At 37.0% G+C, this 19,165-nt stretch overlaps 1 protein-coding gene across 8 annotated transcripts in view; it reads left to right on the plus strand.

Moving 5' to 3' along the window:
• LIMCH1 (LIM and calponin homology domains 1) overlaps positions 1–19,165 on the plus strand; it is a 334,515-nt gene that overhangs the window by 280,249 nt on the left and 35,101 nt on the right. For all 8 annotated transcript variants that reach the window (XM_051965619.1, XM_051965620.1, XM_051965622.1 and 5 more), the window contains 3 exons: positions 21–426; positions 5,239–5,457; positions 17,956–18,046. In XM_051965619.1, the coding sequence (XP_051821579.1) occupies positions 21–426; positions 5,239–5,457; positions 17,956–18,046 (716 nt within the window). The remainder of the gene's footprint in view (positions 1–20; positions 427–5,238; positions 5,458–17,955; positions 18,047–19,165) is intronic.

The raw sequence follows: 19,165 nt of genomic DNA on the forward strand, positions 1-19,165 counted from the left end.
TTCCCTCCACCTGCATTTAGGGAACGGAGGGAGAGAGAGCTCCACGAAGCTTACAAAAACGCTCGCTCCCGGGAGGAGGCCGAAGGGATCCTCCAGCAGTACATCGAAAGGTTTACCATTAGTGAGGCCGTCCTGGAGCGCTTGGAGATGCCAAAAATTCTGGAAAGAAGCCATTCAACAGAGCCAAACTCATCTTCCCTGAAAGACCCAAATCCCATGAAATACTTGCGGCAACAGTCACTGCCTCCTCCCAAATTCACTGCCACTGTGGAAACCACCATCGCTCGCCCCGGTGAACCGGACCCCAGCATTGCAGCAGGCAGCGCGTCTCCAAGCAAAACTCTCGTTCCCAAAGCAGTGCCTATGCTGACACCCAAGCCTTACCACCAGCCCAAAAGCACGGCGCCGGGTCTGAAAACCTTCAAGGTAGGGCTGCCTTCCCTGAACGCTGTGAGACTGCGGACCCTGGGAGGAGGAGCGGGGGAAAAAGACCATGCGTTTATTCCCTTTCTGACAGAGCTAAAATATACACCCCAAAGTGTGTGTTCCTCCAAAGATTTGGGTTTAATTAGAATTAGGAAAGAGATCTTACTCCTCTAATCCCTAGTTTCTTAAACGGGAATCAGTAAATGTATATTATAATATAATATATATTATAATATAAATATGTATAAAATATATATACATACACACAAATTATATATACATAAATATATATACACACCTATATCTATATGTATATTTTATATCACATATAAATGCATATGTGCATATACACATACATATGTATATACACAGACTGCATATATTAACACATGCACACATGGACGCATGTGCCAAATAGACAAATATATGCATACTTGTATGTGCACATGTATACATAAGCTCCTATATGCACACATAAAATGTGTGTTTATATATGTATATATTTAAGATAGCTCTAGACCCAGAGTTGTATAAAAATTTCTCAATCAGAAAAGAGTGGCAAGTAGGAAAAGTTTAAGCAGCTCTGGTCTAACCCACAAGGGCAAAGATTCAATTCATGTACTCCAATTTGAGATCGGCTCCTGTATGTTCCATATGTTCTCTGAGATGGTAGAGAGTCATGGATGTCAAATGTGAGGGATTCGCAGTCCCTCAGTGTGGCTCTAGCTATCTTCCCGGGTGCGGGCATGTGATGTATATTGGCTTCTGGACTTGGAATCAAAAAGACCCCTCTGTCATTTAGTAAATATGCAGCAAGGGGCAAATCACTTAATTTTTTTTTTTCTGAGGCACTTGGGGTTAAGTGACTTGCCCAGGATCAGGCAGCTAGGAGGTGTTGAGTCTGAGATCAAATTTGAACTCGGATCCTCCTGGCTTCAGGGCTGGTGCTCTATCCCCTGCACCACCTCGCTGTCCCATCACTTAATTTTTTAAACTCCATTTCCTCATCCATAAAATGGGAATAATAACAACTGCAAGGTTGTTACATGGGTTAATAATAGTAATCGGTACCATTTCTATGGCACTTTGATGTTTACAAAACTCTTTACATATATAATGTTGTTTAATGCTCCCAACAATCCTGGGAATTAGATGCAGTTATTATTCCCAGTTTTATAAATAAGGAAACTTAAGCTGAAGGAGTTATTTTCTGAGCAGTTTTTTTTTTTTTGACACTTTTCTTAAGTCCATTTTCAGTGTCCTACTCTTCATCACCTAGCTGCTTTTGTGAGATATGGAATATTTTAAGCATATGGCAATTTTAAAAGTATTATGCTAATGTAAATTTATTATTTGAAAGGAGATAGAAAAACTCTCCAAAAATATAATTTAAGAAGTCAACATAAGCTGTAAAAGAGTAAATACATCCTTTAAGAGGAAGGTGCCTGTGATCAAATAATCAACATATTGATTCAAAAGTGAACAAATCAGAAGGGTCCATGGCTACCTCAGGTGGTTTTTAGTGCCCGGCTGTCCCTTTTCTCTGAAAAGAAGGATGGCAATATAAGCTATAAGCTCAACTGATTATGGACAGAGAAATGTAAATTGGATCCAGAACCAAGAAACTTGTGAAAACTGAAGCATCCTGCCCACATCCTCCAACTCTGCTCTTTATTCTTGGAGAGAAAGGGTAGGGATCATATCACAAGGGAGCATTCATCCTTTGTCTCCGATCCTTTTCATGGCAAAGAAAAATCAGCTTCTATTATCACTCCAAGCCACATGGGGTTATAATAGCTGCACAGAAGACAGAGCTGGAATTCAGGGCTAGGGGATTCAAACTATGAGTGCAAAGACATTGTTTACTTAAATTAATTGGTTAGCACAAAGTGGTTTATCTTCCTCATTTAATTTAAAAGTACACAAGCCTAAACTTTCTGACCTTTGCTGAAAGAAAGAGACAGAGACAGAAGAGACATATACAGAGAGAGACAGAGAAAGGGCTTTAATTTCATTATAAAAGCATCTTCCTTTTGTCTTCAAGTAATTTGTGTCTGTCTGTTTGAGGCAATCGGGGTTAAATTTGTTTTATTTTTCAAGTCATAGTTTTATAGCTTGTGTTGAAAGGACAAGTGAAAATTTCCCTGACCTGACTGACTTGCTGAGGAAGTCTGAAATGAAATGGAGAAGCAGCTCCTGAATGGTTTCTGTGGGTGGGTGCAGCCTGAGCTCACCAAGAGCTTTCTTTTACATGGAGCTCTTATGGTCAACATTCACTTATAGTTCGATTACCTACTTAACCCTAACAAGCAAGCTATTCATGAAAGTGAAATTATATTGAGTTGACACAGAGCAGGAGAAGGAAATGAGTTGTTTAATTCTGCATCTGAGGGGATAACCTGAATGTCTGCTTTTCTCTCTTTAGTGTAAATAGTGTAATGTTTTATTTTAAACAGGAATATTCAAATGGATGACTTGTATCCCAATTTTGTGACATCCTTCCTCAAGGCCCCTTCTGCCTTTACTTTTTTTCCCAGTATTCTCTCTGTCTGCCCCATAGGAATGACCAGCAGTAACGTTTGATAGGATCCACTAGCCCCCTTTTTTTTGGTGACAGCATTGGTTCTCTTCATCAAAATTCATCTAAACAAATTGACTTGGAGAAATGGGAGTAATGGGAACCTGGAATTTGAGAAGCAGCTGAAAGCTTTTGATTATATAGGTTTAGCTCTTATCAGTTCTCACTCCCTTCACTTAATGAATTATCCCAGGGTAGAACCAGGTTTTGTTGAAATGCATGAGAGGAAGAAAAGTCACCTGCTCCTGGGCAAGAATTGGTTGTGTTCTGTGCGTTGTGCATCCCAAGCTCAGGTTTTCCCTCCCATTATTTCAGTAAAGCCTGAGGAACAACATGGGGCTGCCTTTTAAGGAAGGGGTGAGTTAGTGGTTCTTCATTGGCTGGCACCAAGCTTCCTGGAATACTAGATATTTTCTTGGGTCTTTCCCACTATTGTCCCAACAACTCATGATGAGGTCCCCTGGAGAAATCCCCTTATTGCAGAAAAGAAGCTTTGATGGCTAATGAGAAGATATCTTGTATCTGGAGCAGCAGACACCACATAATAACAGGGAAGAAGCCATGTAGATATGGACAATTGTCATATTTAGCTGACTTCCCTCAAATAACTATAATCATCACCACAGTTAAGGGTATGGAATAGTGAATGGAGGATTAGATTTGAAATTAGGAAAATCGAAGATCAGAACAGGCCTTTGATACTAGGCAAGGTGACCATTTAATGTTTGTCATCCTGCCTAGTACTAAAGGCCTGTTCTGATCGTCTGTAGAGATGTAATAAGAACTAACTGGACAACAGGAAGAAAAGTAAAGTAAAGAAGAATTTTAAGAAGCCTATGGAGATGATTGATTACCTTTTAACTACTATACAAAAGCTTCTTGTAAAGATTTAAAACTTGTAATTTAGATGTTCTAGTTTCTCAGACATTCCCAAACTTTCAAATACCCCTTTCTATTTGATGTTCATGTAATATAGATAATGGTTCCCAAGCTGTACTGCCAAACAAATTCATGGGGATTCGAGGGTGCTGTGGAATATTTACCTCATTTTTAGGTAACTTTTTAGGAAATTTACCTGATTATTTAATAAAGGCAAAGATTAGAACTTGCCCTAATGAAATATTAGAATTTAACCTAACTTCATAAACATGGCTAATAGATGTTTCTTTTGATTTGGTGGATTTGTGCGAAAATTACTAAGACACTAAAAACACCATGAACTGAGGAAGTTTGAAAGCTTCTGGGCTTGATCACTGGACCAAATCTGAAAAAGATGAAGTTCAGTAGGAATAAATATTAAGTCTTACACACAGGTTTAATTTCACAAGCAGAAGATTGAAACCTGTGGCTACCCATTTGTTCTGAAAAGAAGGTGGGGTGGTTAGAAGGCTTCAGGTTCAAAATGAGTGTGGGGAACAAATACTCTTGGGCCACCTTAAGAGAAGAGGTAGCTAGGTAGTCCAGTGGATAGACCCTGGGCTTGGAATTAGGAAGACCTGTCTTTCTGAAGTCAGATTCAGCCTCAGATACTTACCAGCTATGATCCCGAGTAAGTCACTTAACTGTCTCAGTTTCCTCATCTATAAAATGAGTTGGGAGAAGGAAATGGCAAAATACTCCAGTATCTTTGCCAAGAAAATTCCCAAATGGGGTCACAAAGAGTTGGCTACAACTGAACAATGATAATTGAGTCCAGGAATAAGCGGATTATGGGCCCACTGTAGTCTACCCTTCTCAGGTCAGATCTGGAATATCTGTTCGGTTCTGGGTGCCATATTTTAGGACAAATTGGAGAACATCCAGAGGAGTGGAGCCAGGGTGGGAGAGGGTCTCAAGATCGTGGGCTTAGTTAAGAATGAACAGGGGAAGAAATAATATGGTTCTACTTGGTCCTAATGATCAGAATAAGAAAGAATTGGATGTTTCAGTGATTGGGTCTTTAAAAAAAAGATCAGTTTAGGCTTAATGTTCGGAAAAATATCTGACTAGTGCCTTCCTTCCATGAAATTCTGCCTTGAGAAAGAGCCTTTCTCTTCCTGGAAGCCTTCAAACAAAGCCTAAGTAACTGTCAGTTATACTGTAATGAGGATTTCCTGTTTGGGTCTGAGTTTGAGGTTCCAAGTTTGATTCCATAATTCTATGGATTTTTCAGTATTTGAATATTTTGCGTCGCTTTATTCTTTGGTTATTAGATTGTATTGTGGGGTTTTTTTTGTTTGCTTTCCTTTTTACAGGTAGATGAAAAAGTCAGCGTGAATGGAGAAACTTTTAATGGCGTAGAAGAAGAAAAAGAAAGAGAGTGTACAACAGCAACATTTTCCCCCTCGCTAACTAGATCGCAGAGATTTGAAGGTGTGGCTAGAGTGGATGGTTCCCCAGTGGAACTGAAGCAGGACACTAGTAGCATTGAGATCAGTATAAAGAAGACAAACTCCCTCAACAGAGACTTGACAGTAAGGAAAAGCTAAGATTTGTTATTATGCATAAGATTGCTCTGTTTTTAAATCAGCCACTAAAAAGGAGAATTCCGTAGAAATTGATTTCAATTTTTTTTTAATGTTTTGGGTTAAAAGACCATATAATGTCGTTTATGGATGACTTATGGTATATTTTAATGGTATCATTGCTTGGACCTAATTACTTGATCTCACTTTTGCTTCTTGTTTACATTGCTGAGGTCTCAAAAATTGGTTAAAAAAAAAGAGAGGTATGAACTAAAAAAAATTTTTTTACTCCTGTTTTTATTTACACCTGTCTATATATATGTATATGTGTGTTATGTATACATGTGTGTTACATACATATGCACACAACCTTGAAGAAGTTGCAATAATTTGATTTTGAATATATGCCGGTAGCCAAGTGATATACAAACCTGTACACGTATAACAACAAAAAAGAAAAAGCAAAGAAAGAAAAAAGGTGTTCTCACTTGGAAAAAAAAATAATCGGAAAGAAGGAGGTCAATGAAAAATCTTCAGTGTAAACAGAGCTGATATAATATTAACCCATTGATCCAACTTCAAAAATGAGTGACCAGATTAGAGTTTTCCAGTGTTCTGTTGCTATATAAATTTTCTCTGTGGAAAACATTTAATATGTAATAATAATATGTGACCCTTTAAAATTATTCAGAGCAGGAGGTAATATCTTCATAAATAAGAGAAACTTATATTACTGATGGCAAAACTTTGAAAGGCAAAAATTGGACTAAAATCCAGAACTCATTAAAAACAGTGAGAAAAGAATTCCAGAGATGGGGGTGAGAGTTTGCTCCTTTGAAGTGGGAAAAGTTATTATAAATACATAGGGAGTTTTGAAATTGAACAGCTCTCCCCCTCACTAGAGAGGAGTTTTTCTTTGTTTTACTGAACAAAACGTTGACCTTGCAGATAGAATACATCTTTGAAAGAGTAAGTTCGACCTTTTTTCCAATGCACTTATCCCAAACATCAGTGGAAATTTTGCAGTTTAAGCTTACTGTCTTTTGATTTTTATAATGAGTCTATTAGGAGTATGATGTTAGCAACTTTTTCATTCTTTTCCCCAGCAGCTGCTGCTTTGTTTTTTAAAATCAGCATAGTGGAAATATGAATTCTGACTCCTAAATTACAAGTTTGAAAGCTAGGTCACTATTTGTGTAACACGAATGTAACACATTTCCTAGTCCTATTCCTAAATAGAAATAATTTCCTATTATTAGTGAATTTGACTTTTCAAGAGTAAAATCAGGCTTTTTATCCCTTCCCTGAGGTAGTTAGGGAGGTTGTAAGTCTACCCTGCCCCATCCAAGCCCTGTGGAGACATAGAACCAGACTCATGGCCTAAAATAATTTCCTCACCATGGCAACTCTTTGCCTTGTCTCCAGCAAGACAGCTTTATCATCTAGGCAGATGTCAATCTTTCCAGTGTGGCAGTTGGTTTTATCGGCTGCTCACCTGAAGGGGTTTATAAATTATCTTTATTACTGGCACACCACCTGAAGTTTAGAGTTTCTTTGCTAGAATAAACACCAGCTGGTGCTCATTAAACTCACTGCCGAAAGATCAGGCATTTTTCATTGTACTCATTCTAAATATTTCTTTCCATTGTCTCATTGTCTGTCCTTTTTGCTCCAATTATTTCTGATGAATGGATGAAATACCTTGCTCTATCTGTACCAGACATCCCGATGAATTTACCGTGTTTCTCCCGTACAAACTGCGAATTACCTCAAACCTGGCTGCTTCTGACTTAGGATGAAGAGCTGATTTCATCATGAGAATATCTCTTCAGGGTTTTTGTTTGCTTGTTAGCCCTCCCACCATTTTGGTGTTTGAGTTTGCAAAAAACTGCACCATCATCCTCACCATCCATTCTTGTCTTATCTGGGCAGAAAACTCTGTCCCTGTCTATGATCCTGTTTGTGATACGTGTCCCTTGCGATAGTAATACATTCTTGACAGGGCAGAATTTAAAGTAGAGAATAAAAGGACCCAGCCTTTAATCTGATGCAGATTGCTTGGTGTCTGTACTTTGGGTTTTAAGCTCAAATTAATGATGGTTTTCCATTTTCTCTTAATCTAGATGAAAATATATAGATGAACATTGGTATGGTAGTGTAGACCTATAATCCTGCTACTGTGGGAGATTACTGAAGTGCCAGGGTTCTGAGGTACAGGTGGGCAAAAGCCTGGGACATCTAGGTAATACAGTGGATACAAGCAGGAATTGGGGAAACTTGAGTTTGAATCTGACCTCAGACCCTTTCTAGTTATGTGACCCCAAGCAAGTCACTTATCTGTGTCTTACTGATGAGTTTCCTCATGTGTAAAATGAGCTTTAAAAGGAGGGCGAACCACTCCAGTACCATTGCCAAGAAAGCCTCAAATGGGGTTACAAGGAGTCACAACTGAAGCAACAAAAAAGCTAAAGTCAATTGTGGGTGTATGCTCTATTTGACACTAATATGGTGAATCCCTGGGAAAAGGGGCTACCAGACTTCCTCAGTAGGAAGGGGAGGAAACCAGACCAAGTAAAAAAAAGAGCAAGTTAAAGCTTCCATGCTGCTTAAAAGTGAAGCTGGTTCTATGAGTGCCTGATGCTCTTGCAATTGGGGTGACATATGGAGATGACCTAGTCAGTTGATCTCTCTATCTATCCATCCATCCATCCATCCATCTATCCCCCCATCCATTTATCTATCTATGTATGTATCTATCCATCCATTCATCCATTCATTTCTATACATGTATCTGTCCTATCAACGTATCTATTTTTCCATCTTTATATCTATATATCTATCATCCATCCATCTATGTATCTATCCATCCATTCATCTATATATCTGTCCATCCATCCATTTATCTATGTGTCTATTTATCTAAATATATGGGATAAAGCATTTAGATCCTACAATAGGAGGAATTTATTGACTTTTAAAAATTAATATTAAAAACATTCTTAAAAACTATTCATATTCTAAATAGTAAATTGCTACTTGGTAATACATTGGTGGTTTGGTGTTTTTTTTTTTTAAATGAAAAGAACAAGACAATTCAAAATGATTGTTCTCCCTATAAGGGAGGGTATATCCCTAATCCCATATGAAACATGAAAATACTTTGCCCACGAAACATTTATTGAGTCGTCTCAGACTCTTTATGACCCAAGAGATCATAGTATCCATGAGTTTTTCTTCTCTACTGGATTAAGGCAAATGAAGATTAAGTGACTGCCCAAAGGTACACAGTATCTGAAGCCAGATTTTAACTCAGTTCTTCCTGATTCCAGGCCTATAATTCTATTTACTAAGCCATCTTGCTGTCACTCAAAACCTTTTTAAAGTTAAATCTTTATTCTGTTTTGGCATAATGGGGTTTTGCTCTTTGGAATAGGATATTTTTTGAACAACAAAAATATTTTTGTGTGTATATAGTATATATTCATATATATATATATATGTATGTATGTATATGTATATAATACACACATGCACATATATATCTTCCCAACCTATATCCTTCTCCAACCTCAGCATTTTTTTACTAGATAATCCAATTGGAAACTCACACACACACGCACGGAATAAAGTTCTTTGTGGTTTCCTTTTAACTATATGGTCCAAGTTATAGCCTAGCCTCCAGCTAGAGCTCTAAAACTATAATAAGACCAAAGATTCTACTTTTGTATTGAATCAAGAAATAACCTAGAGACATCCCTAGCCCCAGATGGACCCTCAAGGAGTCTGGGAAATTCTGGAACAAACCCAGATATGGCACAGGGACTTGAACATGAGGAGAAACTCCTTGCCAAACTGTCTAGCCTCGTTCTTACAACTGTACACTCTTGAGTTAAGCATCCCATTAATAGTGTATAACTTACCTCATTAGCTTTACCTAACCACATTTAGCTGGAATTCAGAAATCCAATGGAACATAGAATTAGAACAGAAGTTAGGTGTTATTCCATAATGAAGTTTGGGTTTTCACTAAAATGTTTTAAAATTCAAGTTTTACTATTGACATACTAAGTATTCTACTGGGGAAATTTTTAGCTCTAGCAAAAACATTATATTAAGGAAGTCTTTCCATAAGCGAACTGACTTCGAATTTTCTTTCAGTCCGTGTCGCTCCAAGGAAAACATTTTCTTGGCTGGATTTCATTCTTGCAGCAATTACATTTCTATCGCAGAGACAAAATTATTTTGTTCTGAGGACCAACAAAAAAAAAGCTTATGTAGCAGAATAAGGTGACTAACAATGGAAGACCCAACTTCAGTGCCTCCGGGGGAATGAAATTAGCTCCAGGCTTATTTCTATTTTTGACCCATTTGTCCAGTTCTGTATGATTCTCAAAAGAATAGTGTTCTCTTCTTCAAATAGTGTCTTTCATCCTAAAATGCTTTTCCAAGGCATCCTACAGAGGAGTCATCTCACCCACCACCAAATTGTCACAATTCCTCAGGAGTGAACGACATCTGTACAAATGGCCTCCTTCATCAGTGGGCAGACAAGATTGTGAAGTCAGAAAGTGGCGAGTAACCTCAGCCAGATCACAAATTTCTCCACTTGGAAGCAACTTTGCGGCACATATACTCCAATTATCCTGGGCACAATTCATTTCAGTCCCCCCTTTTTCATCTGAAATCCCTTCTTCCTTGATCTGTGAACCTATAACTCTGATCAGAGCCTCTGTTTGAACACATCTGTTTCACTGGAGAACTCTTATACAGTAGTTAACTGTACCACTTTGGGACAACTCCATTCGCTAAAAAGATGTCTTATATTGAGTGAAATTTCCCTCCATGTTTTTTCAACCCACAGGTCCCCCAATAGACGTTTATGAAAATCCAGTATGGATCAGATTAGAGTTGGGATATTTCCCTAATGTCTTATGGCACTGAGTTTCTTTCATAAACTCTGCTGTGGTTTATTGAATTAGTTTAATTTTTCCTGTCCTCTTTTCCTTTTTCTTTTCAATTTTTTTCTACCCCTTTGGTATGGAGGAGAAATAGTAATATTCCCATTTACAGACAGGTCCCAAGTGAAATTGATAAGCATGACTTTTAATTAACATAGCTTGATCTACTAATGCTAGAAGGTTACATATTGTGAGCCTCTCAGTTCAAATCCATTCACTCAATAATTATTCAAAGGAAAACACCATGGTAAGCACAGCTGAGAGCAAATTGATAAAAATCTCAGGAAGTGGTTGAATATTTACTAGGAAAATATACTCAAAATAGAGGTGTCAAACATGAAAGTGGCCTGAACCTGATGAAAATGTCATTGAGAAATTTTAACAAAATAAAATATAATAAAAACATAAATAATATTATATTTTAAAACTAAATCTATCTGCAGCCTTCAGGATGTCCTTATATATGGATTAGTGAACATTTTTCTATTTTAACACTGGCTCTAAATTACTCCATCAATAAGCATCAGCAAGTTCTTATCAAATGCCCTCTACTATTCTTGGTGTATGGGAGATGGGAAAATAGACCAGGTGTTCTTTGCCTTTAAATTAAACTCACTGGATGTGGGGGGAATGTTATGAAACAAGTTGTATGAAGAAATAGCTGTCCAAAGACTTCCACGACTAATAATCTAGCATTTTTAAAGTGGGGAAAGTTATCAATCAATATGATAGAAGAAATGATAAGATGTAACATAATATAATCATTTAAATTTTGTGAAGTGCTTTACAGTATTCTAGGATGGATGAGAGTAGATTGGTTGAAGTTCAATGATAGAAGGAAAAATTTAGGCCATCCCTTTGATTGTACTTTAGTTGAGAGGAGGGGGCCTTGTACACAATTGGGGGCACGTTTTCCTCATCTCTGAGGTGCCTTGAGATCTTCAGCATTAATTGCAACTCATATGTACATTTGGCAACTATCTGTTAAACACTGAATATGTGCAAAGTACTCTGTGAAGCCCTAGGAGCCGATACAAAGATAAGACAGCTTTATCTTGGAAGGGCAGAGGGGGAGGAACGGGACATATAATTATAGGACAAATTAAGAGCTTAAGAGAGGACGAGGAGATGTCCAAATGTGATTTCATTAATGAACTTCAGGAATGGAATGGATGTTCCTTCTGCCAAAGCAAACTGGCAGCTGCTCTGCAACTTAGAGTCTTCTAGAGTGTCTTGGGGCTCTGAGAAATTGGGATTTCCTCCTGGCTTACATAGCCTAGAGGTATCAGAAACAAGACTTGTACCCAGATCTGTCATTTCTCCACAATACATGCAGCCTCTCTAACTTAAGTTTTTATAGAACTCGGAGGTTCATCAAACGGTTTCCTACAATGTCCCTCGAGGTAGGGCAAATATTATTTCTCTCATTTTACAGATGAGGAGCCTGAAATTCCGGGAAATGACTTCCCTCTGAACATAGAGCTAGTGATGTCTGACTTAGGATCCAAATCCAGGGCTTCTGACTCCAAATCCAGCTCTCTCATTTATTATGAGTTTTTAAATTTTATTAGTATTTTAGTAGTTTTATTAATATTTAATTGTTAGTATTTGGTAGTTTTATTAGTATTTTGTTTTGTGTTAGAATCTGAGCTGTAAATCCCAAAGGCATTCAAGATCTCAACATGACATCAAGAGTATGATAAAATATCATCAGAAAGCAACGTGTTTGTGGGGTGAGAAAGTATTCTCAGGTGGGGGACATACACCATAAAAGTTGGCTGAAATTTAATGGTTATCAACAGAAAGCCAACATCCTTTAATTTCATTTCATGGAATCTTGAGATTAGAAAGAATTTTGAGATCACCTGGTCTGTCTGCCATCCTCCTTTGGCGAATGAAGACACAGAGAGGATATTGGTTTGCCAAAGGTCACACAGCAAATGATTAGCAGCCATTAGAACAGTGTCCAGACTTCCTGACTCCCCGCTCATCGCTCTTCCCACTCCATAAACCCGGCTCCACAAGCCATGTCTATTTCTTAATAGACCTTTGAAATTGTACCTTTTGTGAGTAAATGTTTGCTTGGCGCAGGGATAAAAGGCAATTAGAGTAAAGACAGAAGCTGTAATTGGCATTTGCCAACATGCCCATTAAGAAAGACTGTCATTTGATCTAAATAGACAGCTCCCAGAAATAATTTGGTTTGACTGTTAGAATCCCCAGCTAGAAAGGACTTTAATAAGTCACTTCATCCATCCCTCCTCTTGTTTCATAGTTAGTATCACTAACTATGGATTTTAAATTGATTTTAAATCTGAGGTGGATTTTAAAATCTTGTTTTTATGGAGATCTTTTGTTTTTATAATATCTTCATCAAACTATCCCTTGTAAAAATAGATAATAATAGAAGAAAATAGAAAAATAATAATAAATAGAAGAAAAATGGAAGGGGAGGAAAAAAACACAGTTCAAATCAACACATCAATCATGTTTGATAATATATACGATATTCCACATCCGTATCTCCCTGACCTGCAGAGAAAGAAGGATAAGTATTTTCAATTCTTTTCTGTGGCCAAGATTAATCACAATGAAAGTGTTTTATTTTTATGACCTGGGTTTTAAGAACTAAGTCTATGCCGCAAATTCATTTATACTCAGTCTCATTGGCTGGTTGTAACTATGATGATAGTTTGACTTTTGTCTTAAGGGGTGGGGATGGAGCAGAAAAAGGCAGTGAGTGATATTTCAAAAGAATTACCACAATAACAAGTCCAATGAGGTGGCAGGGTGTAGTGAAAACAACTCTGGCTTTATAGTCAGAGATCCTGCATTTAAATTCTGCTTCTAACATTTACTACCTAGATAAATTATTTAATTTCCTCAATTTTTCATCTGTAAAAAAGATGCACATTGGACTATGTGGCCTTTTAGACCTCTTTCAGCTTTAAATCTGTGATCCAGCTAACCAAGTAATATAAAACCTTCAATTTCTATAGAGACTTAAGATTTGCAGAACACTTTCCCCACAGCAAAGCTGTTAGGTAGGTGTTACAAGTATTATTATCCCTATTTTCCAGTTATGAAAACTGAGGCAGTCTCAGTGGCATTTAAACTAAATTTCACATCCTTTTTTCTCATATTATCTACCATGCTGCCCCACGCAGGTAAAATCAGCATAACTTCTGGTAATGACTAACTGTGCTAAGCCTGGGCCTACCTCATTTGTAAAAGGAAATTTCTGAGAATTGACAAGAAGGAAAAAATAAAAACCTTGAGATTTATTGAGAATTTAGGGGAAGATATTATATGTAACATTTAATATTTCAAAATAAAGTAATAAAAATGGAATGAACTTAGATTTTTGAGGATTTTACCCTTTTGAAAATAAACAAATTTCATACAAATAGGGTGGGTTGTATTTTTTCCCAGAAAGACTTTCCTTCCCTTAAATAATTAAATTCCCCCACCCTTAGATATCTTTTATCATAAAATGATTGTTCTTCTAGAAACTCTAAAGATTTTCTTTAGCTTTTTTTTTGGTCTTTCCCATTGTCCATTATCTTTCGTTGCGTGACTTCCTCTTGCTTACCTCAACTCCCCAAACTCCTACCCACTGACCTCCCCAGCTGTCCCTCCTTCTCTTATTGTGACCAGCTCCCTTATGCCAACTAGTCCCAAATAACCTCCTCCCACTCCCTGCGGGCAAGCTCCTTCCCACCAGCTTCATTGCTCTTCTCCCTCTTTTATTTTCACATTTAGCAAATGTCAAACAATTTTTTGGTGCCTAAAATGCTCCATTTCTACCTCCTCAACAAAATGAACAAGGCTAAAGCTAGATTTTATACTTTTCCACCCTGATGAAGGTATAGGAATTCTACTTCATAATTCAATAACTTGGTAACTTTTCCTTCCAGCAGTCCTGGAAATGTATAATCAGATGGCTGTTGAAACATTGCTCATTGTATTAAAGGCTTTTGCGAAGGAGCTGGGACCAATTGCAAATTCCCTTTCAAAAACAGATTTCAGCAAAAGCCTCTTAGAAAACATGTTTATGTTCTTTTCAAATGTAATTGTAGGGATGTTGCATTTAGCCAGTTCTGTTTATACACAACTTCTGGCTTTCTGTCTAATTATGACTATACTCACAAGTTTATGGAATGATCTTGGCTGCAAAGGGGATCCTAGGCAGAGTTTACTGACATTTAACACATAAGAGGTCTATCACTTCTGGGTCTCCTGGGCTATTACACTTTCGCCCTTCTAGATAAAATGTGAGATGTACAGTGCTGAGGAGAGAAGTAGTTTAACATCCCCAGTTATGGTGGTGGAGTCATTTTTCAACAATGTTTGATTGTTTGTGACCCCATTTGGGGTTTTCTTGGCAAGAATACTAGAGTGGTTGCCATTTCCTTCTCCAGCTCATTTTACATATGAATAAACTGAGGCAAATGGGGCTAAGTGACTGCCCAGCATCATATAGTAGGTATCTGAAGTCGCATTTGAACTCAGGACTGTGAGTCTTACTGACTTTAGACTCGGTGCTCTATGCATTATGGTACCACCTGGCTGCCAGCTACTAAAGTGTCTAATACCAGATTCGAATGCAGAACTTCCTGGTTCCAAGCCTGATGCTCCACTATTTTCTTTGTTGTTTTTTTCCTTAGATTTTATTTTTAAAAAATATATAATAGCTTTTTATTTTTCAAAATCCATGCAAAGATAGCCCTCAACACTTATCCCTGCAAAACTCTGTGGCTTCATTATTTTCAGCCAAATAACTGCCAAAAAGTTAGGTTATAGACTTAGTTTGAAAATCATGAATTCTGTAAATAATTAGGTATACTTACTTGGGCCATGGAAATTCTCCAAACCCTGCATTTAGAACTCTTTGTGTAGTCATATTTCAGGATAGGTTTGGCCTTAGAGCTAGTTTAGGAAAACTACTGGGACCTGACCCTTTTCCATATGCAGCTTAGGTGGTTTTGTGCCTAGAGTGAAAAAGACATGGGGATAAAGTAGCTTAGAAGGAATAGAAAGCAGAAGGCAAGTCAAGTATTTTTAATTATTACTAATAGAAGGTATCAGTGCAGTAGGTTGAGCACTAGGTCTAGAGGCAAGAAGACTCATCTTCCCAAGTTCAAGTCCTGCCTCAGATACTTACTAGTGTGTGATCCCAGGCAAATTACTTTACCTTGCTTGCTTTAGTTTCCTCATCTATCAAAGTGGCTGGAGAAGAAACATGAAGAGTTGGACACAATTAAAATGATTCAACAACAATGATCCCTAGAAACAAGAAGATAGAATCCCTGTTCTTGAAGAGTTTATGCTATAAGTGGGGATGACAGCAGATCAAAGCCAGCTGCAAAGCAAAAAGCAAAAGGCATGGATGAGAGGTATTAGGATATAGTGGAGGAAGGATGTCGGGAATGGATCCCAGCGGCCCTTCCTTACAACTTCTTTCAGGAAGAAATAATTAAAGGAAGAGGTTCTGTGGGTGGAAGTTGCTTTCAGGATAAGAAGGATGATGGATAAAGTAACTTTAGAAGCCTAAAGGGAAATTGTGGAAAAGGGAAGTCTATAAAGGTAGTAGCAGGATACAGAAATGAAGGAAGGAAGGAAGAAAGGGAACTGTGTGAACTAGGTTTTCAAAAACCTGGGATTCTAGATTTCGGACTTTCTCTCAAATGATGCATCCTTTTAGTTGCATGGAACTACTTGGAGTTTGGGAATACGATAAGATATAGTGCCACAATATATAAAATATTAAAGTGTTTTAAAAGTGATAATGTAGTTAATAGAAGAATTTGATGTTGTATATTTGTAAAAAAAAAAATAAAATAAATAAATTCCAAATCAAATAAGAATCCTTTTTTTTCTTTGCAATTAGATTTATAGTAGGTTTGTAGGTGTATTGAATTTTTAAAAGGTTTAGAAATGAATTCTTTTGACATGTTGATGAGGTTTGCTGGTGCATATTGAAGGTCTTTTTGTGCTTATTTGTGGTGACTAGAAATGATCATATTCTCAGGAATGTAATTCAGCCATCTGGCATGGCATATTGGCGTTTCCCAGAATCAAATAACTTTTATAATTTAGTCCATTTGTGTAGAAATTACAAAAAAAAAATTAGCATTCTGCCAGTACTATCCAACAGGACAATGTGACTGTCATTTTTACTATTATGAGATGCATCGTCTTCTAAATTCTCAAAATTCCATTTATTCCTCAGTTGATTTTAATGTTTTAATAACTGTGTCAAATTTTTCTCTTTATAAAAACTAAAAAGAAAATCTATGTTAGAAGTATTCATTATAATGCCAGGAACTTTGACCCATTCAATTCTTTAATAAGCCTCTCAAAATTATATAAGCCCAGAAAACCACTTGTTTAAAAACAAACTAGAAAACGGAAAATTTATATGAGATGAAATGTCATGTACAGTTTTATCTAATGTTTTCAAAAGTACCCATTATTCTTAACCATTATGGTCTTTCAGTATAAGTATAGGGTTGCCATTATTTCCTGACCCTTTATAAACAAAAATTATATTTTATCTCTGAATCTACCATTTAGATTGTTCATATCCAAGAGCTGAGTGCTTTTATGTAACGAGTACTTTTAAGTTTAAAATTTTTCATTAAAAATATAACTTATAAGGCCATTCATATTTTAAAAAAAAAACTATTTGAACACATTTTGGAGAAAAAAAATCATAATTGTAAAAGGTGTAAATTTAATTTGTAAAAAGCCTAAACAATTAGTTTGTTTTTAGAATGTGTAAAAAGAACAACCACTTTGGCCATATAATGGCAGAGTTTTTCACTGTTGAAAAATATGCTAACAATAACATATTAATCTTGGTTATCCTAGGATAGGTTATCATGTTTTTCGTGTGTTGAGATTCAAGTATACGCAAAGTACTCTGCCAAGTTCATCAAAAAATAAAATGATGTACAAAATGACTTCCCTGCCTTTAAAGAGCTTACAGTCAGTAGTGTATATAAAACACCTACTCTTCGTTCAGTGATAAATGCTATCTAAGTGCTACAAGTTAACATATAGAGGAAAGAAAGAATCATAGAGAAACGCAACATGATAGGAGAAGGCAACATTGAAGAGATGATCCTTGGGCTGAGCTCTGAGAGCTGGGCAGCCTTTGATAGTCTTGGGTGATTTCTAGACAAACAGAATGGTGTGAGCCCAGGTACAGACATAAAGAAACCCAGTGGATCATAGAGGAACAGAGAGTTTTCGAGTTATATAGGGGAGTAATGGGAGGTAAAGTTGGAAATGTAGAAGGAAGCTAGATGGAGAGCCTTGACTGCCAGATTTTTAAAAACATAATGCTTTACAAATATTCACATGATAATATCAGGTGAGATAGCTTGGTTTGGAAAGAGATTAAGATAGGGAGCCACATTAGGAAGCTAGTAGTCCAGTAGTTGATAATGCGTTTTAGAGAGAGTCTACTTTTAAAAAAAAAAATCAAAAGGGCAAAGTATTAGTGCTTCAGCTCTCTTTTAATGAAAAAGTTTTTTTCTTACAGACTTCCACCACTGAGGAAGCTGAACTACCCCCTCAAAAGGATGAGACTGATGGTGGACAAGAAGAAAGTGGGAGTACAGAACATGACTCAGGTTTGTTCCATGGGCATGCAGTTTTAGGGTCATTTTAATAGGCTTTTAATCCCTAGTCTTTGTTTTCCTTTAAATTTATTTTTAGCACATAATGCTTTATGAATCATGTTGGGGAAAAAAATCAGAGAGAAAAACCATGAGAGAGATTAAAAAACAACAACAACAGAAAAAAGAAGTGAGCATAGCATGTGTTGATTTATATTCAGTCTCCTCAGTTCTTTCTCTGGATGCAGATGGCATTTTCTCTCCCAAGTCTATTGGGATTGCCCTGGATCACTGAACCACTGAGAAGAACCAAGCCTTTCATATTTGATCATGGTACATTCTTGCTGTAACTGTGTACAATGTATTCCTGGTCCTGCTTGTTTCCCTCAGCATCAGTTCATGTAAACCTTTCCAGGACTGTCTAAAATAGCTTGTTCATCATTTTTTATAGACCGATAATATTTCGTTACCTTCATGTACCACCATTCCTTCAGCCATTCCCCGATCAGTGGGCATTCACTTCTTTTTCAATTCTTTGCTATCATAAAAAGAGCTACTACAAACATTTTTGCACATGTAGGGCCCTTTCCCTCCTTTATGATTCCATAGTCTTTTTCTAAGAAAGGTTAGACAAGCTCTTGAAGGACATAGCTTAGACACAGCTCCAATGATAGAATGCTACCCAAGAACCATCCCTGCAGTTAATCACTGAAGCTCGTGGACAAGGGTACCTCTCCTTTTCCTCCCATTATAATTCGCCTAGCTTTGAAAGGTGCCTGACTATTTAGTACAGGAATTAGGCTCCCAAAATTCTCACAGTCATTAACTATTCACATACACAAGGGTTAATTGCAGTAATGTTACCTTTTGTTATAAACTAGTCAAGTGATGGGGTGGAGGAGTTGTGAGGAGAAAAAAAAATCCAGATTCTTAGTATATTAGTAAGAGATATGGATCAGGTTATAAAAGGGAATGAAAGCATAGAGAATCAGAGCATGTGTTGCAGAATGATGAAAAGAGAATCCACTAGTTTATCACTACTAGTATAATCAGTTGGGATGCTAATATTCACTCTTGATTAGAACGTAGGTCTTTTGGGGAAGGTTACTAACTAACCATTATACATTTCAAATA

This window comes from Antechinus flavipes, chromosome 6, assembly GCF_016432865.1.
Source record: "Antechinus flavipes isolate AdamAnt ecotype Samford, QLD, Australia chromosome 6, AdamAnt_v2, whole genome shotgun sequence".
Lineage (NCBI taxonomy): Eukaryota > Metazoa > Chordata > Mammalia > Dasyuromorphia > Dasyuridae > Antechinus > Antechinus flavipes.